The sequence below is a fragment of the Corythoichthys intestinalis genome, chromosome 20, assembly GCF_030265065.1.
Source record: "Corythoichthys intestinalis isolate RoL2023-P3 chromosome 20, ASM3026506v1, whole genome shotgun sequence".
NCBI classification, from domain to species: domain Eukaryota; kingdom Metazoa; phylum Chordata; class Actinopteri; order Syngnathiformes; family Syngnathidae; genus Corythoichthys; species Corythoichthys intestinalis.
In genome coordinates this window covers 425,464-440,608 of record NC_080414.1, presented here as the reverse complement: position 1 = coordinate 440,608, position 15,145 = coordinate 425,464, and the positions used below count along the sequence as shown (strand labels likewise).

General features: G+C 49.2%; 2 protein-coding genes across 7 annotated transcripts in view; both read right to left on the bottom strand.

The window, feature by feature from the left end:
• Positions 1-1,188, bottom strand: part of sugct (succinyl-CoA:glutarate-CoA transferase) — a 53,151-nt gene extending 51,963 nt beyond the window's left edge. For all 3 annotated transcript variants that reach the window (XR_009061612.1, XM_057824053.1, XM_057824054.1), the window contains exons 1-3: positions 991-1,188; positions 515-566; positions 279-352 (exon numbers count right to left, since the gene is read on the bottom strand). Coding sequence is in view for 2 of the 3 variants with exons in the window: in XM_057824053.1 (XP_057680036.1) it covers positions 279-352; positions 515-566; positions 991-1,123 (259 nt within the window). In the remaining variant the exon portion in view is untranslated. The remainder of the gene's footprint in view (positions 1-278; positions 353-514; positions 567-990) is intronic.
• A 2,168-nt stretch (positions 1,189-3,356) lies between these two features.
• LOC130908678 (melanoma receptor tyrosine-protein kinase-like) overlaps positions 3,357-15,145 on the bottom strand; it is a 21,180-nt gene continuing 9,391 nt past the window's right edge. For all 4 annotated transcript variants that reach the window (XM_057824367.1, XM_057824368.1, XM_057824369.1 and 1 more), the window contains exons 2-27: positions 14,061-14,212; positions 13,520-13,727; positions 12,797-12,931; positions 12,666-12,734; positions 12,471-12,589; positions 12,268-12,409; positions 11,706-11,819; positions 11,512-11,638; positions 11,351-11,424; positions 11,195-11,285; positions 10,930-11,129; positions 10,728-10,860; positions 10,571-10,661; positions 10,235-10,392; positions 8,267-8,299; positions 8,046-8,190; positions 7,867-7,989; positions 7,710-7,808; positions 7,441-7,626; positions 7,017-7,172; positions 6,875-6,950; positions 6,662-6,808; positions 6,469-6,566; positions 4,427-4,558; positions 4,273-4,363; positions 3,357-4,110 (exon numbers count right to left, since the gene is read on the bottom strand). In XM_057824367.1, coding sequence (XP_057680350.1) covers positions 3,791-4,110; positions 4,273-4,363; positions 4,427-4,558; positions 6,469-6,566; positions 6,662-6,808; positions 6,875-6,950; positions 7,017-7,172; positions 7,441-7,626; positions 7,710-7,808; positions 7,867-7,989; positions 8,046-8,190; positions 8,267-8,299; positions 10,235-10,392; positions 10,571-10,661; positions 10,728-10,860; positions 10,930-11,129; positions 11,195-11,285; positions 11,351-11,424; positions 11,512-11,638; positions 11,706-11,819; positions 12,268-12,409; positions 12,471-12,589; positions 12,666-12,734; positions 12,797-12,931; positions 13,520-13,727; positions 14,061-14,212 — 3,419 coding nt within the window. In that variant the 3' untranslated portion in view covers positions 3,357-3,790. The remainder of the gene's footprint in view (positions 4,111-4,272; positions 4,364-4,426; positions 4,559-6,468; positions 6,567-6,661; positions 6,809-6,874; positions 6,951-7,016; positions 7,173-7,440; positions 7,627-7,709; positions 7,809-7,866; positions 7,990-8,045; positions 8,191-8,266; positions 8,300-10,234; positions 10,393-10,570; positions 10,662-10,727; positions 10,861-10,929; positions 11,130-11,194; positions 11,286-11,350; positions 11,425-11,511; positions 11,639-11,705; positions 11,820-12,267; positions 12,410-12,470; positions 12,590-12,665; positions 12,735-12,796; positions 12,932-13,519; positions 13,728-14,060; positions 14,213-15,145) is intronic.

Genomic DNA, 15,145 nt, shown 5'->3' with positions numbered 1-15,145 from the left:
CGCAATTTCACGGCTTCTTATAGGAGCTTCACTTATGAGGTGGATGTTTTTTTCCCTGAGAGGAAGCACTTATTTCCACATTATCTGTAGCGAAAGAAATGTGCTTTTTGTAACATCCGTCAGCAAATCAGCAGAAATGGAGATGATTGTTTTCCAAAGTAAAAGCAGATGTTTGCAAATTTTGGGGGGAAAGATAATCAGTCTGCTTTGATGGACGACAGAAATTTGAGAATATTTTTTTAGTTCAAGTCTCGAAACAATTCATCAATTCTCAAAACCTGGTTTCTCCACTTTGATAACCTCAGCGCCAAGGTCGCCAAGGATCATGGTGGCGAAGGGACCGGCAAGAACCCTGCAAAAACATGTTCAGAAAACACGGTAGACGTCTATTACCGTCAACGGCACTGAAACTGGATCAACAAACGTAAATTATCTGGAGCAGTAAACAATCGGTATTAATCCGTTAATATAAATTGTTCTAGAAAAACATTTCAAAAACACGGGAGACACTTACCGGGTCAAATCCAGCACTCTGACACCCTCCAGTGGCCGTCGACGGTTATCGCCTGAGCAGACAAGTAACACGTACAATCTCGTACCTCATTAACGTGACTTGTGACAAAAAACTGCATTAAATGACATTTTACTCTTCCTTGAAATACAAAGAAAAACTTTCATGATAAAATTTTTAATTTAAAGCCGTGTATTAAGTTTAATTCAGGTAAAATTGAGTTTAAATTGTGATAGTAGATGCGCAGGTGACGTTAGCTTGATAATTGGACTTGGGCACCTTTTTATTTTATCATAAGGACACGTTTAAGTCGCTTATGTCAACAAAACTATAAATGGTTTAAAATTGCCAACCTTTCAGTACGTTTGAGGGCGCTATTTCGTTTTACGACGAACCCGAACCACACAAAACTGGGCAAACTGAGCCTAAAAAAAAGGTTCAGGTCGACGTCGTCAGCCCGTTAGCTTTGGTTGTGCTACCTGTTGCGCTTTGGGACAGCCGCCGTCCGTACGCCGGACTCTTTACTCGTTTCTTCCCCTGCGACAGCGAGGCCAAAGCCGCCCAACTACTAACGCCACGGGCGAGGGTTGAAGAGCAACCAGGTAAAATCATGACTACTGCAGTCGTTCGCCCGAGGCTAATGACAAGTCGCCCGCCACAAAACACTCACCTCACTTCCGGTAAAGCGAGACAGCAAAGGGAACGGGGCCATTGAAGGGGTACGTCCGCAATTCCGCCATGTTGAGTGTGGCACGTCACCGTGAAACGCTATTTGGAAAATAAATTAGTAGCAAAATGAGTTTCAATGAGTCTCAACTTTGAAATAATTTATTGGGAAAATCACTCATTGAAACGACATCGGCGTGATGTCACGATGACGTCACCTCACTTAGCAACGTGTCGCCATTTTGCGATGGGGGCACACACAGCTAAACATTCCGTTGACAAACGTCTGAAATTCATATATTTCAGGTGTGTTTTGCGTCTTTTTTCATAAAAACGTCTTAAATATGGCTTACTATTATCACGAGTCACTGCCGACAGACGCGAGGAGGCGATACAATTTAAAATTACCGTGTATTGGCTTGCATGTCTGCCCATACAAAATCGCAGCTGATAGCTGGATGAACAATCCAAAGGAATGGCCTGCAGTGGAGTTCGGAAACATCTACAACTACCTCAAAGTCACCCAGTAAGTTGACCTTTATCAATTACGTGGAATGTGTACTGTGTGGAACTAAGAAAACTGGTAGTATATACGGAGTGATTATTTCTGCCGTAACCGGTAATTCGCCTCTAAGCGTTATTTAGCCGTGAACACGTCACCGCAAAATAACCAATTCCCACCAGGCCATATTATGCCGATTGATTAATCAGAGCCATTCACGGCAAAAGAAAAATAACGGTTACGGTAATAATAACCACTGCCTTGTCTATTGAATCCTAGCAGCTAATTGGGGCAACAAAAAAAAAAATCGATTAGTTTACACACCAGTAATAAAATGTCGGCTGCAAACGTAAATGTGCTTGGATGTAGGTTCCCACAGGCGAGAATAGTCCACGGAACTGTTTTCTTTTACTGTTCCTCAATTAATTGCTTTCAGCCATTTGTTTCTCCTTTTTTTCTCACGGGGAAGGATGAAGAACTTCAAATGTGGCAACCCGCAACACGGCAACTTTTAGTCATTCCGGCGGAAAAAAAGACCGCAAATAAGACGAAGGTTCAACGTGTTTTTATTACAATCCACGACAGAGCAACTGCTTGTGACTCGTCTTTTGCCCCGTTTTCAATATGGCGACGCTTTGTTGTGGTTGGTGACGTCATTAATGCCCGGATGTCCGACTGCCTCTATTGCGACTCGTAGCTTGCCATTGACGGTGATAGACGTCACAGTAGGAACTTATTCTGTTTATTATGTATGTAAATTCATTGCTGTCATGGAAGTGACAGTGTCTACCATTGACGGTGCTAGTGGGCCGTTCGAACATTCACTGCCCCACTCTAACATCATAGGGTTAGATTGGATGTCTACGATAGCGTACTGCACAAATGCTATTTTTAGACCGTGAGGTCGCCATCTTAACCCGGAAGTGGGTCCTCGTAGACACGCCCTCGCACACAATCCATGTTATTACAGCTTGTTTTTTTGACGGTCATCTTTCAAAAAAAGAACATGCTGATCAAACACTGCTGCTATGGAACTTGTAAAAACGACTCTAGCCATTACGACATATGAAGGATGTTTTCTTCATACGTTTCCTGAAGCCAAAAAGCAATGTAAATTACCCCCAGGAAAGGTCAGAGACGTAAGACAACCAGAGGATATAATATATAAGAAAAAAGGCATATGGTGGATAAATTGTTGGAACAGGAGAATGTCAGTGTCGAAAGGCAATGCACACAAGAAAAAGGTGTCGATAAAAAAGCTACCTCTGGGTCAGGTCGGCTCTTTTTCAGCTCTCGACACTCAAGTAATGTCTTTAACTGAACAATTGTACCACATCTATAGCAGTGAATTTCGCACCAGGGACATAATTTTGGGACAGAATTAGTAGATTTAGCTCATTAAACATCTCGTTTGTACACTAGTTCCATGCATTTAGCATTAGGGACAAACGCGAGCTTGACCCGCCTGGCCACAATTCTAAACGCCATGAATATTACTGAGCAAAAGTGACATGTTGCGTGCGGTACGCCAGTCAAAACAGAAGGATGATTGGACGCCACGTGACTGGACGTCCTTTCAATGTTAATGGCACTGAAAAAGATGTTGCACATCTCCGCAACACACGGAATATTTCATTTTAATGGTCTTGAAGTGCTCATGAAAAGAATCTAAATATGTCACCTACACTAGGATTCTCTTTATTTCATGGTAATTGTGTGACAACCATTTATGAATTTCCAGCAGGATATTGTATTACACAGCAGCGCCGCCGTATGGACGTTAGCTTAATTGCGTCCAATTGATCTGTGCTCGTTCTGGGAAATTGTTCAAAGACTGTAAACGCATTTCCAATGTTGTATCTGCACAAAAATTACACAAAACACCAACAATTTCACATAAATTAAAATCTACATGCTAAAAGCGAAATACATACATATAGAGCAGTGGGAGGTCAACATTCATTATCAAAAAAGCAAGTTGGACGTGTGTGCGTGTGACTTGAATGCTTCTTCATCTCTCTTTGCTGTGTCTTGAATTCACTTCTGAGATTAAAAAACAAAACAAAAAAAAAAAACTTGAGATGCTCATGAAGTCAGTATTTTTGCGCCCCCTAGCAGGCAGTCGTCTGCAAGTCAGCGGTCAGACCCAAATACTCGTGGTTCTGGGCAGCTAACAGAGTCTTTGCGGGCGCCGGCTGAGGCTGGAAGTCGGCTTGGTAGTCAGGATTGTCAAGGGTGGCGGCGCGCGGTAGCGAGTTCTGCGCCGTGTTTAAGTATTCGGGGCCCTCTTGGAAGCGGTGCCCCACCTTTCCGTTGTTCTGCGGGTAGGCGGGCGAGGCCGCGCCCCAAAATGGATGGAAGTCTTCATAGTTAGGGTTGTGGAAGTCCGATCGGTGTCTAATGGCGCCGCCCTCGGCCTGGTTCACGTACTCTGCGACAAATGTGTGGGCACGTGTCAAACACGAGTCGTTTTCGGGACAAATGATGAGCTGACTTTGGTCACATCATTTAAGAAAAGGGCAAGTTGAAACTTTCTTCTAAGGTTCTTAGCCAAATTTAGCTATAATGTAGCCTAAATTGTAGCCGCGTTTACCGTGCCCGTCCAGGTGGTCTTTGTCCGCCGCGTTTCCGGTGGGGTCGCTGATATAGCGCATGGCGACACTGTTGGCTCGCGTGGGATGAGCCTGCGGACGCGCAAACCAAGTTGTTACCCCGTGACCGAGACCGGAAAATAAAAAGATCCTTACCGTTGCGCCGCAGGGGTGGTCGGCGCCTTTGTAGGGCAGCAGGTACTCCTCGGCGTCCACCGTGTCGTCGGGATCGTCCGAGCTGAGCAGGCGAGAGAAGAACCTGCCGTCTGACGGGCTGGGCGGGTCGCACTGGCCGACAAAATGCACAGTTGGCAACGATAGCGAGGGTTCGACGTACGCCGTCTTGGCTAATGCTAACGAGTGTCGAGTATCGGTACGTTTGTTCGTTTGCTGCCCCATAGACTTCAGAATCTATTGACCTGACACTTCGTCATTCTCTGCATCACGCCTTCCCGTATGGGACCGGACAAAAGTCCGCCTCATATAGTAGGAGTCAGTCGCAGACAGATCATCTGGCAAACCCAAGCCGGATTTCAGTCGGATTTGCGAAAAAGTGCGAAAGCTATACCGCATGCAAACAGGAAGGATTGTCTCAGGAGTTATTTGTTCGAGGATTCAAGGTAATTATTATATTTTTCGTACCGTGCATGCATCTTGAAACATTGTGAAAAAAATCAATGGGAGAAATTAGCTGCCACGGCATTGGAGATATACTTCGAATTAAATCAAATCAAATCAAATAAATGCTAACTGAACGTTTTTTTGATTTTGACCAAGAATCGAGACTGTTTTACGTCCATATCTATGAAGAATTTGGGGATTTAAGCATTTATTCACAAGAATTTTCACCAGAAAAGCTCTGTTTACGTCAGGCGGCCGCTAGCTACATTCATTAACAGACTAGCATTGTACTTTTATGTAAAATAAACGCTAACTGCACGTTTTTGTTTTTCTTTTTTGCTTTTAACCAAGTATCATTATTTACGTCCATATCTATAAATAATTGTTTTGTTGTTGTGTAATTGTTTTGTGTTTTATTTTATGTAACATTTCAATCTCATAACTTTCAGTGAAACACCATGGGAAAGAAGTGTTGGGTTACGGGCTGAAAGACCTGTCCAACAAGGCAGCCGTCCAGGAGCAGGCAACCTTGGGGACCCCGATCAGTCTTCACAAATTCTGGTCCTTAAGGGCAAAAGCTAGTCCTACACCAACCCCTACGCCAACAAGCATATCTTCAACTACTTTGACCCCGTGCACCTTTGGAAGAACATCTACGGCAGCTTCCACAACAACGGCTGTATGGTGCTGCCCAGGTATCCTGGGGCTGAAGGAAGTGGCCAGCATTTTTCACTTCATAAAAAACGATGAATCAAAACACCAATCTTTCTAAAGCAAACATGTTTTTCCGGGATTTGAGAGGATGAGGACGGCCCGATTCTTGAGCCAGAAGGTGCTGGCCAGCAGGGAGAACTACAAGTCTTTGAAGGCCGGCTACAAGTTGAGCCAGAAGGTGCTGGCGCGCTCTTCGATCGAGAAGCAGACCGTCGGGCTTATCGTGGCGGTCGTCGACCCCAACACGGTCGCCGGGCTGAGACTCCTCGCCGTAATCGCAGGCAAGGAGGAACACTGGGACACACAGGGCCGACATCCCAGAGATGTTCCAGAGGACAAGGGGAGAGCTGGAGACGGGCCGGGCGGTCCTCAAGCGGCCACGTGGCGTCCTTCGGAATGTCGCTGTGGGACTCGCTAATGTGCAGGAAGCACAAGAGCACCTGCCGGACTTCCTGGCGGTCCCTCTTCAACTGTTTTGGTGCGAACTTCTCCAAGGATATGACTTCAGAAGCGAGGAAGAACAAGACCTTGGAGCGGCCGGCCAACCGGCCGGCAGGACAGGAAGAGGAGCAGAGTCGAGGAGGGCAGAAAGGAGACGGCGAGGAACAGGGACTTGTACAAAATAGGCGCCCTACGGATCGGCCCTGCGCCCCGTGTCATGGCAATGTATTATGAAGTCTATGGCTGCCCATTTCAAATCCAAAGCGGGAGAGTGGCAGCAAATGCATGTTTGTTCAATCTCCACCAGCCCTCCTGCTTCAAAGGGATTGGATGTTTAGGGCTGTCAATGGCCAAAAATGTGTTGAAGAAAACTTGGTACCAGGAGCCCCCCAAATATGCTATTGGTGCTCACGCTAACCTACCTGCAGGACCAGGTACCTGCTGGGGTCCCTCGCCATCTTGGAAAACTCTACAATCAGTTCCCGGAAGCTGGGACGACTCGACGCGTCGATCATCCAACCTGAGAAGACACGTGTTTTTTTCCTTTTTTTTCCCCCCAAAGTGCGCATACTTGTTGTCCATAGTGCACGACATTTTGCTAGCTTCCGCGCTTACACTTGACCATGAGCATGTAGACGTCGATGGTGCAGACAGGCGGCTGCGGCAGGCGCTCGCCACGCTCTAGGACAGACGCCACCTCGCCGGCCGGAATGCCATCGTACGGCTTGGATCCGAACGTCATCAGCTCCCACACGGTCACGCCTGTAGGGGGCGTCGGCCGTCTTTGGTGGACGGACGGGGCGAGACGCGCGTGGGCCGGCGACTTACCGTAACTCCAAACGTCGCTCTTGTGCGTGTACGTCCACTGAAGGATGGACTCCAAGGCCATCCATTTGATAGGAACCTGATCAAACGGGAAGTATTCCGGTCAGGTCACTCGACTAGCCGAGGGCCGGACGCGGGCACGGACCTTCCCTCCATCCGCGTGGTATTCTTTCTCGTCGGCCGTCAGAAGTTTGGCGAGTCCGAAGTCCGTGATCTTGACGTGATTGGGCGTTTTGACCAGCACGTTCCTGGCCGCCAGATCTCGATGCACCAGGTGGCGCTCTTCCAGGTAGCTCATCCCCTGCGAAAACGCTTCTTCCGTCACCCAAAAGCAGTGTCGCACCAATACTTGTATAATAAATACTCGGAAATAACGAGCCCATGCTGCACCATGTGTACTTTTCGAGATCTAGTTTCCAACCGCTGGTCGCCCTACCAAAGATGGCCACCCTCAATGGCATACAATGAGTTCAGCGGTGTCTGACCGAGCCGCAATAGCGATGACTTACATGTACGCGGTCATTTAGTAGTAAAAGAAAAGAAAAAGTACTTGAGCTGGGCCAGCCTACCTTGGCGATCTGGACGCACCAGTTGAGCAGCCACTGAGCGCCCACGTGTTCCCGGTGCTGGCGCACGTAGTCCAGCAGGCAGCCGTACGCCATCAGCTGCGTCACCAGCTGCACCGACGACGTCAGGCAGATTCCCAGAAGGCGGCACACGTGAGGGTGCTCCACGCTCGCCATCACGTAGGCCTCCTATGCGCCGTCAATGGCAACCGATCACTTCAAACATCAAATTTCTTCCTCCTCAGGTAAAAAAAAAAAACACTGTGGCTTACATCCAGAATTTCCTTGTTAGCTTTAGGCGACGTGGCTTCTCGGAGAACTTTGATGGCCACCGGGATCTTCACGTCCTCACCTTCGGGGATCCACAAACCCTGAAAAGACAAAAGTGTCAGCGCTAAAACGCTAATCTAGCAGGTCGCCGCATCTCACTTTAAAGACTGTCCCGAAGGCTCCGGAGCCCAGGACCCGAATCTTCTTCAGCTCCGTCTCCTTCAGCATCCTCAGCATGGCCTGGTTGGGCGCCTCGCCGCTGGGGGTGAGCGGCTCCACCAGCTAGACGCGCGCACGGCGGATTAGAGAAGGTAACTGGCCGGATGCGGGTGGCTCACCTCTCTCTCCTGCAGGAGACGCCGCATGGTCCTCCGCCTCTTGATTTGTCGTCGCCTCAGCGCGACGAAGACGACTAACGATAGGACGACGACGAGCAGGAGCCCGCTGACCACGCCCGCCGCCAAGGTGGAATGCCCCGCCGCTCTGACAACACAAAAAACTTTGAGAACTTTCCCTGCGTGGGGGGGGGGGGCGCGTCGGACCATCGTCGTCACGCTACCCGGCGCATCCCGACAGTCCTGGTCCCGTGCACCTGCACGCAAAAACAAAAATGCAGGTTACCAGTCAGTTTGCCGGTGTTTGAACTGCTACAGTGGTATGAAAAAGTCTCTGAACCTTTTGGAATTTCTCCCATTTCTGCATAAAATGACCATCAAATGTGATCTGGTCTTTGTCAAAATCACACAGATGAAAAAAACAGTGTCTGCTTTAACTAAAATCACCCAAACATTTATAGGTTTCCATTTTTTAATGAGGATAGTATGCAAACAATGACAGAAGGGGGGGAAATACGTAAGTAAACCATCAAATTTTATATTTTGTGCCCCCCCCCCCTTTGGCAGCAATAACTTTAACCAGACGCTTCCTGTAGCTGCAGATCGGTCTGGCACATCGATCAGGACTAATCTTGGCCCGTTCTTCTCTACAAAACTGCTGCAGTCCAGCCGGATTCCTGGGATGAATTGCTCATGCCACAGCATCTCAATGGGGTTCAAGTCTGGACTTCTGCTTGGCCACTCCAGAACGTGTATTTTGTTCTTCTGAAACCATTCTGAAGTTGATTTACTCCTGTATTTTGGATCATTGCCTTGTTGCAGCATCCATCCTATTTTTAGCTTCAACTGTCTGACAGACGGCCTCAGGTTTCCCTGCAAAACGTTTGAATTGATTCCATGTTGTCCATGTCCCAAGGCAGCAAAACAGCCCCAAATCATGATGCTCCCTCCACCATGCTTCACAGGGGGGGGAAAGGCGTTGATGTGGGTGAGCTGGTCCATTGTTCCTCCACACATGACGTAGCACGTTACTCCCAAACAATTCAACTTTGGTTTCATCAGTCTACAAAATAAATTCTGTGGAGTGTCCAAGTGCCTTTTTGCAAACATTGAACGGGCAACAATGATTTTTTTAGACAGCAGTGGCTCCCTCTGTGGAGTCCTCCCATAAACATCATTGTTGGCCATCGTCTTACATATAGTTGATGTGTGCGCAGAGATATTGGACTGTGTCAGTGATTTCACACCAGGGTTCTTTTTTGACCTCTCTGAGTATTCTGCGCTGAGCTCTTGGCATCATCTTTAATGGACGGCCATTCCTTTGGAGAGAAGAAACAGTGCCAAACTCTCTCCATTTGTAGACAATAACTCTGACTGTCGATTGATGACTTTCAGAGATGGTTTTGTATCCTTTCCCAGCAATCCTTGATCGCAGGTCTTCAGACAGCTCTTTTGACCGAGCCATGATGCACCTGAGGCAATGCTTCTCATCATGACATTTCTTACCAGGTGTGTGTTTTATAGTGGGCAGGGCAGCTCTAAACCAATCATCAGTGATTGGGCACACACCTGAATTCAAATATTTGGTAAAAATCGGTTTCAATTGCTCTTTAAGTCTCCTTAGGCAGAGGGTTCACTTACTTATTTTCCCCCCTTCTGTCATTGTTTGCATGCTATCTTCATTAAAATGTGAAATCCTATAAATGTTTGGGTGGTTTTAGTTAAAGGAGATACTGTATTTTCACCTGTGTGATTTTGACAGTGGTTTTACGCGGAAATGTGAGAAATTCCAAAGGGTTCAGTTACTTTTCCTTACCGCTGTATTTTGTAGCATCGCACCGATACCGATACGGGGCCCGACATAACAACTTCATTGGAATCGGGGAGTAATATCGTGCCGACGCTGCGCAAAATTTACGCTTCGAGATTTAGTTTAGAGATCAACTGCCGGGCTCCCCCCCCCCCCCCCCCCGGTGGACCCAATGAGTTAAGCGTTGTCTGTTCAAAACATGGTGGAATGACTTAACATTCAAGTGAATGTCTATGCACAATCTGGTAGTAAAAGAAAAAACTATATTTTGTATATTATTTTTGCTAAAAACACGTTATCGGTACAGGCCGATACCACGGTAGCAAGGGGCCGTACAATGGTATCGCTGCGACACTGCCATCTCGACGGTGATTACGATTACCCCTCCGTGCAGTTCCGGTGGCAAGATTGGCAGCGGCCTTGGCCGTCGGCGTATTTCCAGATGGTGCTGTCGCCGTCGCCCATCACGCCGTGAGGGCAGCGCGGCACGCAGTGGGGGCCATCTTTCACGTGAGCGCACCGGGAACATCTGTCGGGGCCCTGCGCGAGACGCCGCGGTTAGTTTTGCGCCGAGGCTACGAGGAATCTCGTCACAAGAAGATCTCCGTGTTAGACCAGCAAATTGGCTCTTTCAGTCCATTTCTATTTGATTTGTTCAATAAATTCCAGTTGGACACCAGACGGCGCAAATGATAATCCAGCCGGAGGAGTACTCGACCTCTCCGTGGCAGGTCGGCGTCCCGTCCGTGGCCAGACACTCGGGATGACATTTCACGCAGCTGCCGTTCAGCGCCACCTCTCGGGGTTCCCTGCGAAGGCGTAAAGAAGCGGGCCGTTTGATCGACACCGGCAGGAGGAGTCTAGGACCGTCTCACCCTCGCAGCAGGTTACACGAGGCCACGCAGCGCCCCCTTCTGTCAAAATGTCGGCAGGAGACGCACATGGAGGGTCCGGGCCCCCAGCAGCCTTTTTGGGAGCACTGAGGGTCGCACGTGCGGTTTTGTTCTTCTGCGGGAGATAGACCGCGGAGTTATCGCCAACGGAGCCGGCAAGATGAGAACGAACAAGTCCACGCACGGCAGATTTGGGGCGACGATAGGTTTTTCAGGCTGACGGTTTGGTCCTTGGATCGGACGAGGCGAGTCCACTGGTCGGTGTCCGTGTAGCAGAGCTTGGGGTTGTCCTTCAGCGTCACTCTTCCCGCACTGACCTCCTTGAGGGAGCGGAGACCCAGCCAGCGGAGGTTGTGCGCCCTTACCACGGCCACGCTGTGTTGTCTGAGGACAAACCCGTCAGACGTGAGCGGTCGGCGACGACTCGCTCGCCCGCCGGTGGCGCTTACGCTCGCGTAGTTCTGCCGCGGATGATCTCCAGGTTCTCAAAGACGGAGAGAGACGTCAGGTTCTCGGGCCACGCCTGGATCAGTAAGAATCCTGCAAACGCCAGTCCGGAACCTTGACATTTTTTTCAGGTATCAAGTAACAAGTGTTTCAGCTACCTGTAATTTCCTTGACAGTTCGGAAGTATTCCAACTTGGCCAGGTCCATGGGCGGGATCTTATAGTGGGCGTCCCTGCGGGAAGCAATGACAATGGTTTAAACCAGAAAGGACGTCAGCAGTCGGAGTACAAGTCTTGTAAAAGTCGTGTTTCGGACCAACCCGGTGAAAGAAGTCTCGATGAGGAAGATGTCGCCGTTGATCTTGGTGCAGTTCTGGAACGACTCGATGTTGGAGGCGTTGACGGCGATGGTGTTGACCAGAGCGCCCACGCCGATGCCGTCGCACGCTGCTCGGGACCGGAGCGTAAACACGCCTACCCGTAAGTACTCGCGCTTTGTCACGTCTCACCGTACATTTGGGGCAGGCTCCCTCGCAGGTTCGACATCGCTGGACGCCGTCGTCGTCCACCTCGAACATGCCAGCGCCGCACGTGCGCACGCACGAGCCCCCCGTCACGACGTAGTTGCCTGTAGGGGCACGGAAAAAAAGCGTAGAGGACCACTACTACTGTATGTAGCGTTGCACCGATATGTTTTTGGGGCTCCTGATACCAATGCCGATATACTGCACCGGTCCCATGTTTTTTGAATTAAGCCATTATTAATTGCTATCATTGCTAGGTTAGACAACGCTGAACCTATTGGCTGCCACTGAATGCGCTAGACGTCCGATCCGTTTTAAGTGGGAGGCCCGCCGACGGATGGGACGTCTATGAGCAATAAACGCCACGCAACTGGACTTCCATCATTATCTCGGATAGGGCGACACGCGCCCCTTTTTTTCGGTGGCGTGTGTGGCTGGCGGCCATTTTGAGTGGGGTAACAAATGGATCGACACGTTATTTCTTATTTCCCGATACCGAAGACGTCCTTTGAGCGCCGTATCGGTACTACGCTAGTATGACGGGCGCCTTACGCGGGCAGGCCTTGACACAGGTGGCGCCGTAGGTGAACTTTGCGTTGGGGTTATTCACCACTTGATGCGTCTTGAGGTCGTAGAGCTTCTCGGGAGGACACGCGTCTTTGCAGGTGCCGTCGTCGTTAAACAGCCTGCACGCCTGAAAAGACGGCCGTCAAGCCGCGGACGTGAACCACAGTCCTTAAGAAGCGGACTCTCACCAGGCAGTCGGTGGCCCGCGGGCCGACGCAACCCGCCGCGCAGTGCTCATTGCAGCAGTCGCTAGGTTTGGGGCCGCGACACCTTCGGCTGCACTGTTCGGCGCACGACGACTTGGTGACTGCGTTAGGGAGGACGGCGTTACATACGTAGAGGTTGTGATAGAAAGAAGGTAAAACGCGCGCGGTGAAGTTTACATTTCTGGCAATGTTCGGGTCCGGGCGCCCAGCAGGAGTTGTTGAAGCACGTCGGATGGCAAGGCTCACCTGAAGAAAAGGCAAGCAGAAAAATCAGAGGAGAAGAAGAAGGAGAAGAACTGCCTACGTACATTTGTGTGGGAATGGCTCCATTTTGAAAAGCATGCTGGGATTGCTGCTTTGGTCCACAATATCCCCCCATTGGATGGAGTCCACGTTGCACAGAAAATGATTGTGGCTCATCTTCACGCCTCCTCGAAGGATTTCTAAGGCACACCAGAGCACCGTGCATTTTCACAAGCTGTCAGCTTCTGGCAGTCAGTGAGTATCTTCATGTTCAGAACCGTCAAAGACATTTGGAACATTGAGAAAACCTTGCCACAATCACTCCAAATGTTTCAAAAATCATTCAGCATCAGCACAAGTTAAACCAGAACTTTTCAGAGTCTTAACGGAACCGTCCTGAAATCCCCCGAACCCTATAGGACCATCTGATACCACTCATGAATCACCAAAAGCCATTCAAAGCATGCCTGAACGTTTCAAAACCACAATTTCATTAAAAAAAAACCCCAAAAAAATTATAATGATTCGGAATGGTGGCGGAATCACCCACAACCATTCAGAATAACATTGGAATCATTCAGAATCCTGACCCAAGTATCCTACAATCAACTGGAACCATCGCTGAATCTAGACTTGCCAACAGTCCCGGATTGGAACCAATCAGAACTTCCTATGTCACGGGTTGTCCCGCGCAACTCTGAGACTGTTGGCAACCCTAGCTGAATCCCACTCAAAAAGCATTCCAGAACATCACCCGGATCCATTCAGAAGTATTCCAGATGCCTCACCGGTCAAGTTGCTTAGCTGCAGCTGTGACAGTCCACCTGTCAAATTGAGCGTGGCGACAGAGTGGTTCCGGTTGTAGTTGGACATGACCAGCAGCGCGTACTTGCCCTCGTAGAGGTTCTGACCTCGGATCAGCCTCAGGTTGGGCAGGGCCACGGTCCGAGCCTCGTTCATGGCCACCAGCACGTAGCCGCCCACTTCCTGGATGGACTGAAGACAAAGATGTATCTCATTGTATCCGTCTGTGGTTCGCGAGACGGGACCCTTCTGGAAACGGGGGCATGTCTGACTCAAAGAGATGACGATAACGCGCACGAGTCGTTACATGAACGCGTTCCTAAGATTTGCACTTTCCCAATTTCCGCTAAATTGTTATGCTTGAAAATAATCGGCCAACTAGTCGGCTTCCGCTAGACGCCTCGTTGACGGGGTCGCGGTCGAATTGAGGGTTGCGAATAGGGTTAGCTTTCGACCGGGCGCCGGACCGCCCCTCTCGTTTCCAGACGCGACCCGTCCGGCGGACCTTCTCCACGTGCCCCCTACCTGCAGGAAGGAAAGGTCCTGGTGCTCCAGAGCGTACGTCACCTCCAAGTTGTCCAGAACCACCGAGCAGTTGCCGTACATGCGCAACATGTTGTCGTAGTGATTCTCGCGCGTTCCCAGTTGCGTCAGCTGGTTGCTCATGCCCTGGCACACTGACACCCACAAACACAGCAAGTGTTGACTCATTCGCTGCCGTTGAAGGGATAAGCGGTCGCTACATTTTGGAACGGGAAGGATGGCGGCGAACGCCATCCCTCCCGGTCCAAATGGATCAGACGTCCGTCCCCGTCGACGGCGCTAAAAAGTGATCATTAACAGTTGTATCATTTTGTCTACTCTTATACTGATCGTGAACTGAAGTTGAAATATTTGAGTGGTGTAGCTCACACTTGTGTTGCAAGAACAAAAAGCGGTTTGGTTTCCTGAGCTTGAGGAATGAAAACTTTCTGGATCTTGAAGCCACGCCCCCGTGAGAAGAAGACGCACACACATTTGCAAAGTGGCCACTCGCTGAACTTTAGTCAAGGTTTGACAAACAAGCGTGCAGAAACACACACACGTGCACGTGGACAAGCACACGCTTGTGCGCGGTGATGAATGTTCTTCTGTTTCGGGCCTTGGCGATAATACAAAATGCTAAAGCTTTCACCGGGAGCACAATGCCAACTTTAGCGTGAATGCCGCAGTCATGACAACGAGACGTTCGCTAGTGCGCTCGTGTTCAATTAGACGGAACAAGATGGCCGCCGCTGCCAACGGAGCAGCCGTGTGGACCTGGACTTTGCCGTCAGGCCGCCCGATGACATCGTTAATTCTAATTGTGCGGTTTTTTTTTAAAATCTGAGCCCGTAGTTAGTTTTGCCACCGACCGATATGCTGTCGATTAACGATTAGAGCCTTTTCATCAGAAACAGTTATTTGAAATTGGACGGAAAGGGAGGAAAAAAGCCAGAGATATTCCACTTCTTTTTTTCTTCTATTGCATTCATTTTATTATCATACAAAATGCTTTTTCACAGAAAAAAAGTAAGATATTGTCTTTTTTTTTTTTTATCAAAAAGAAAATCCCCTTTTTACAACCTTCA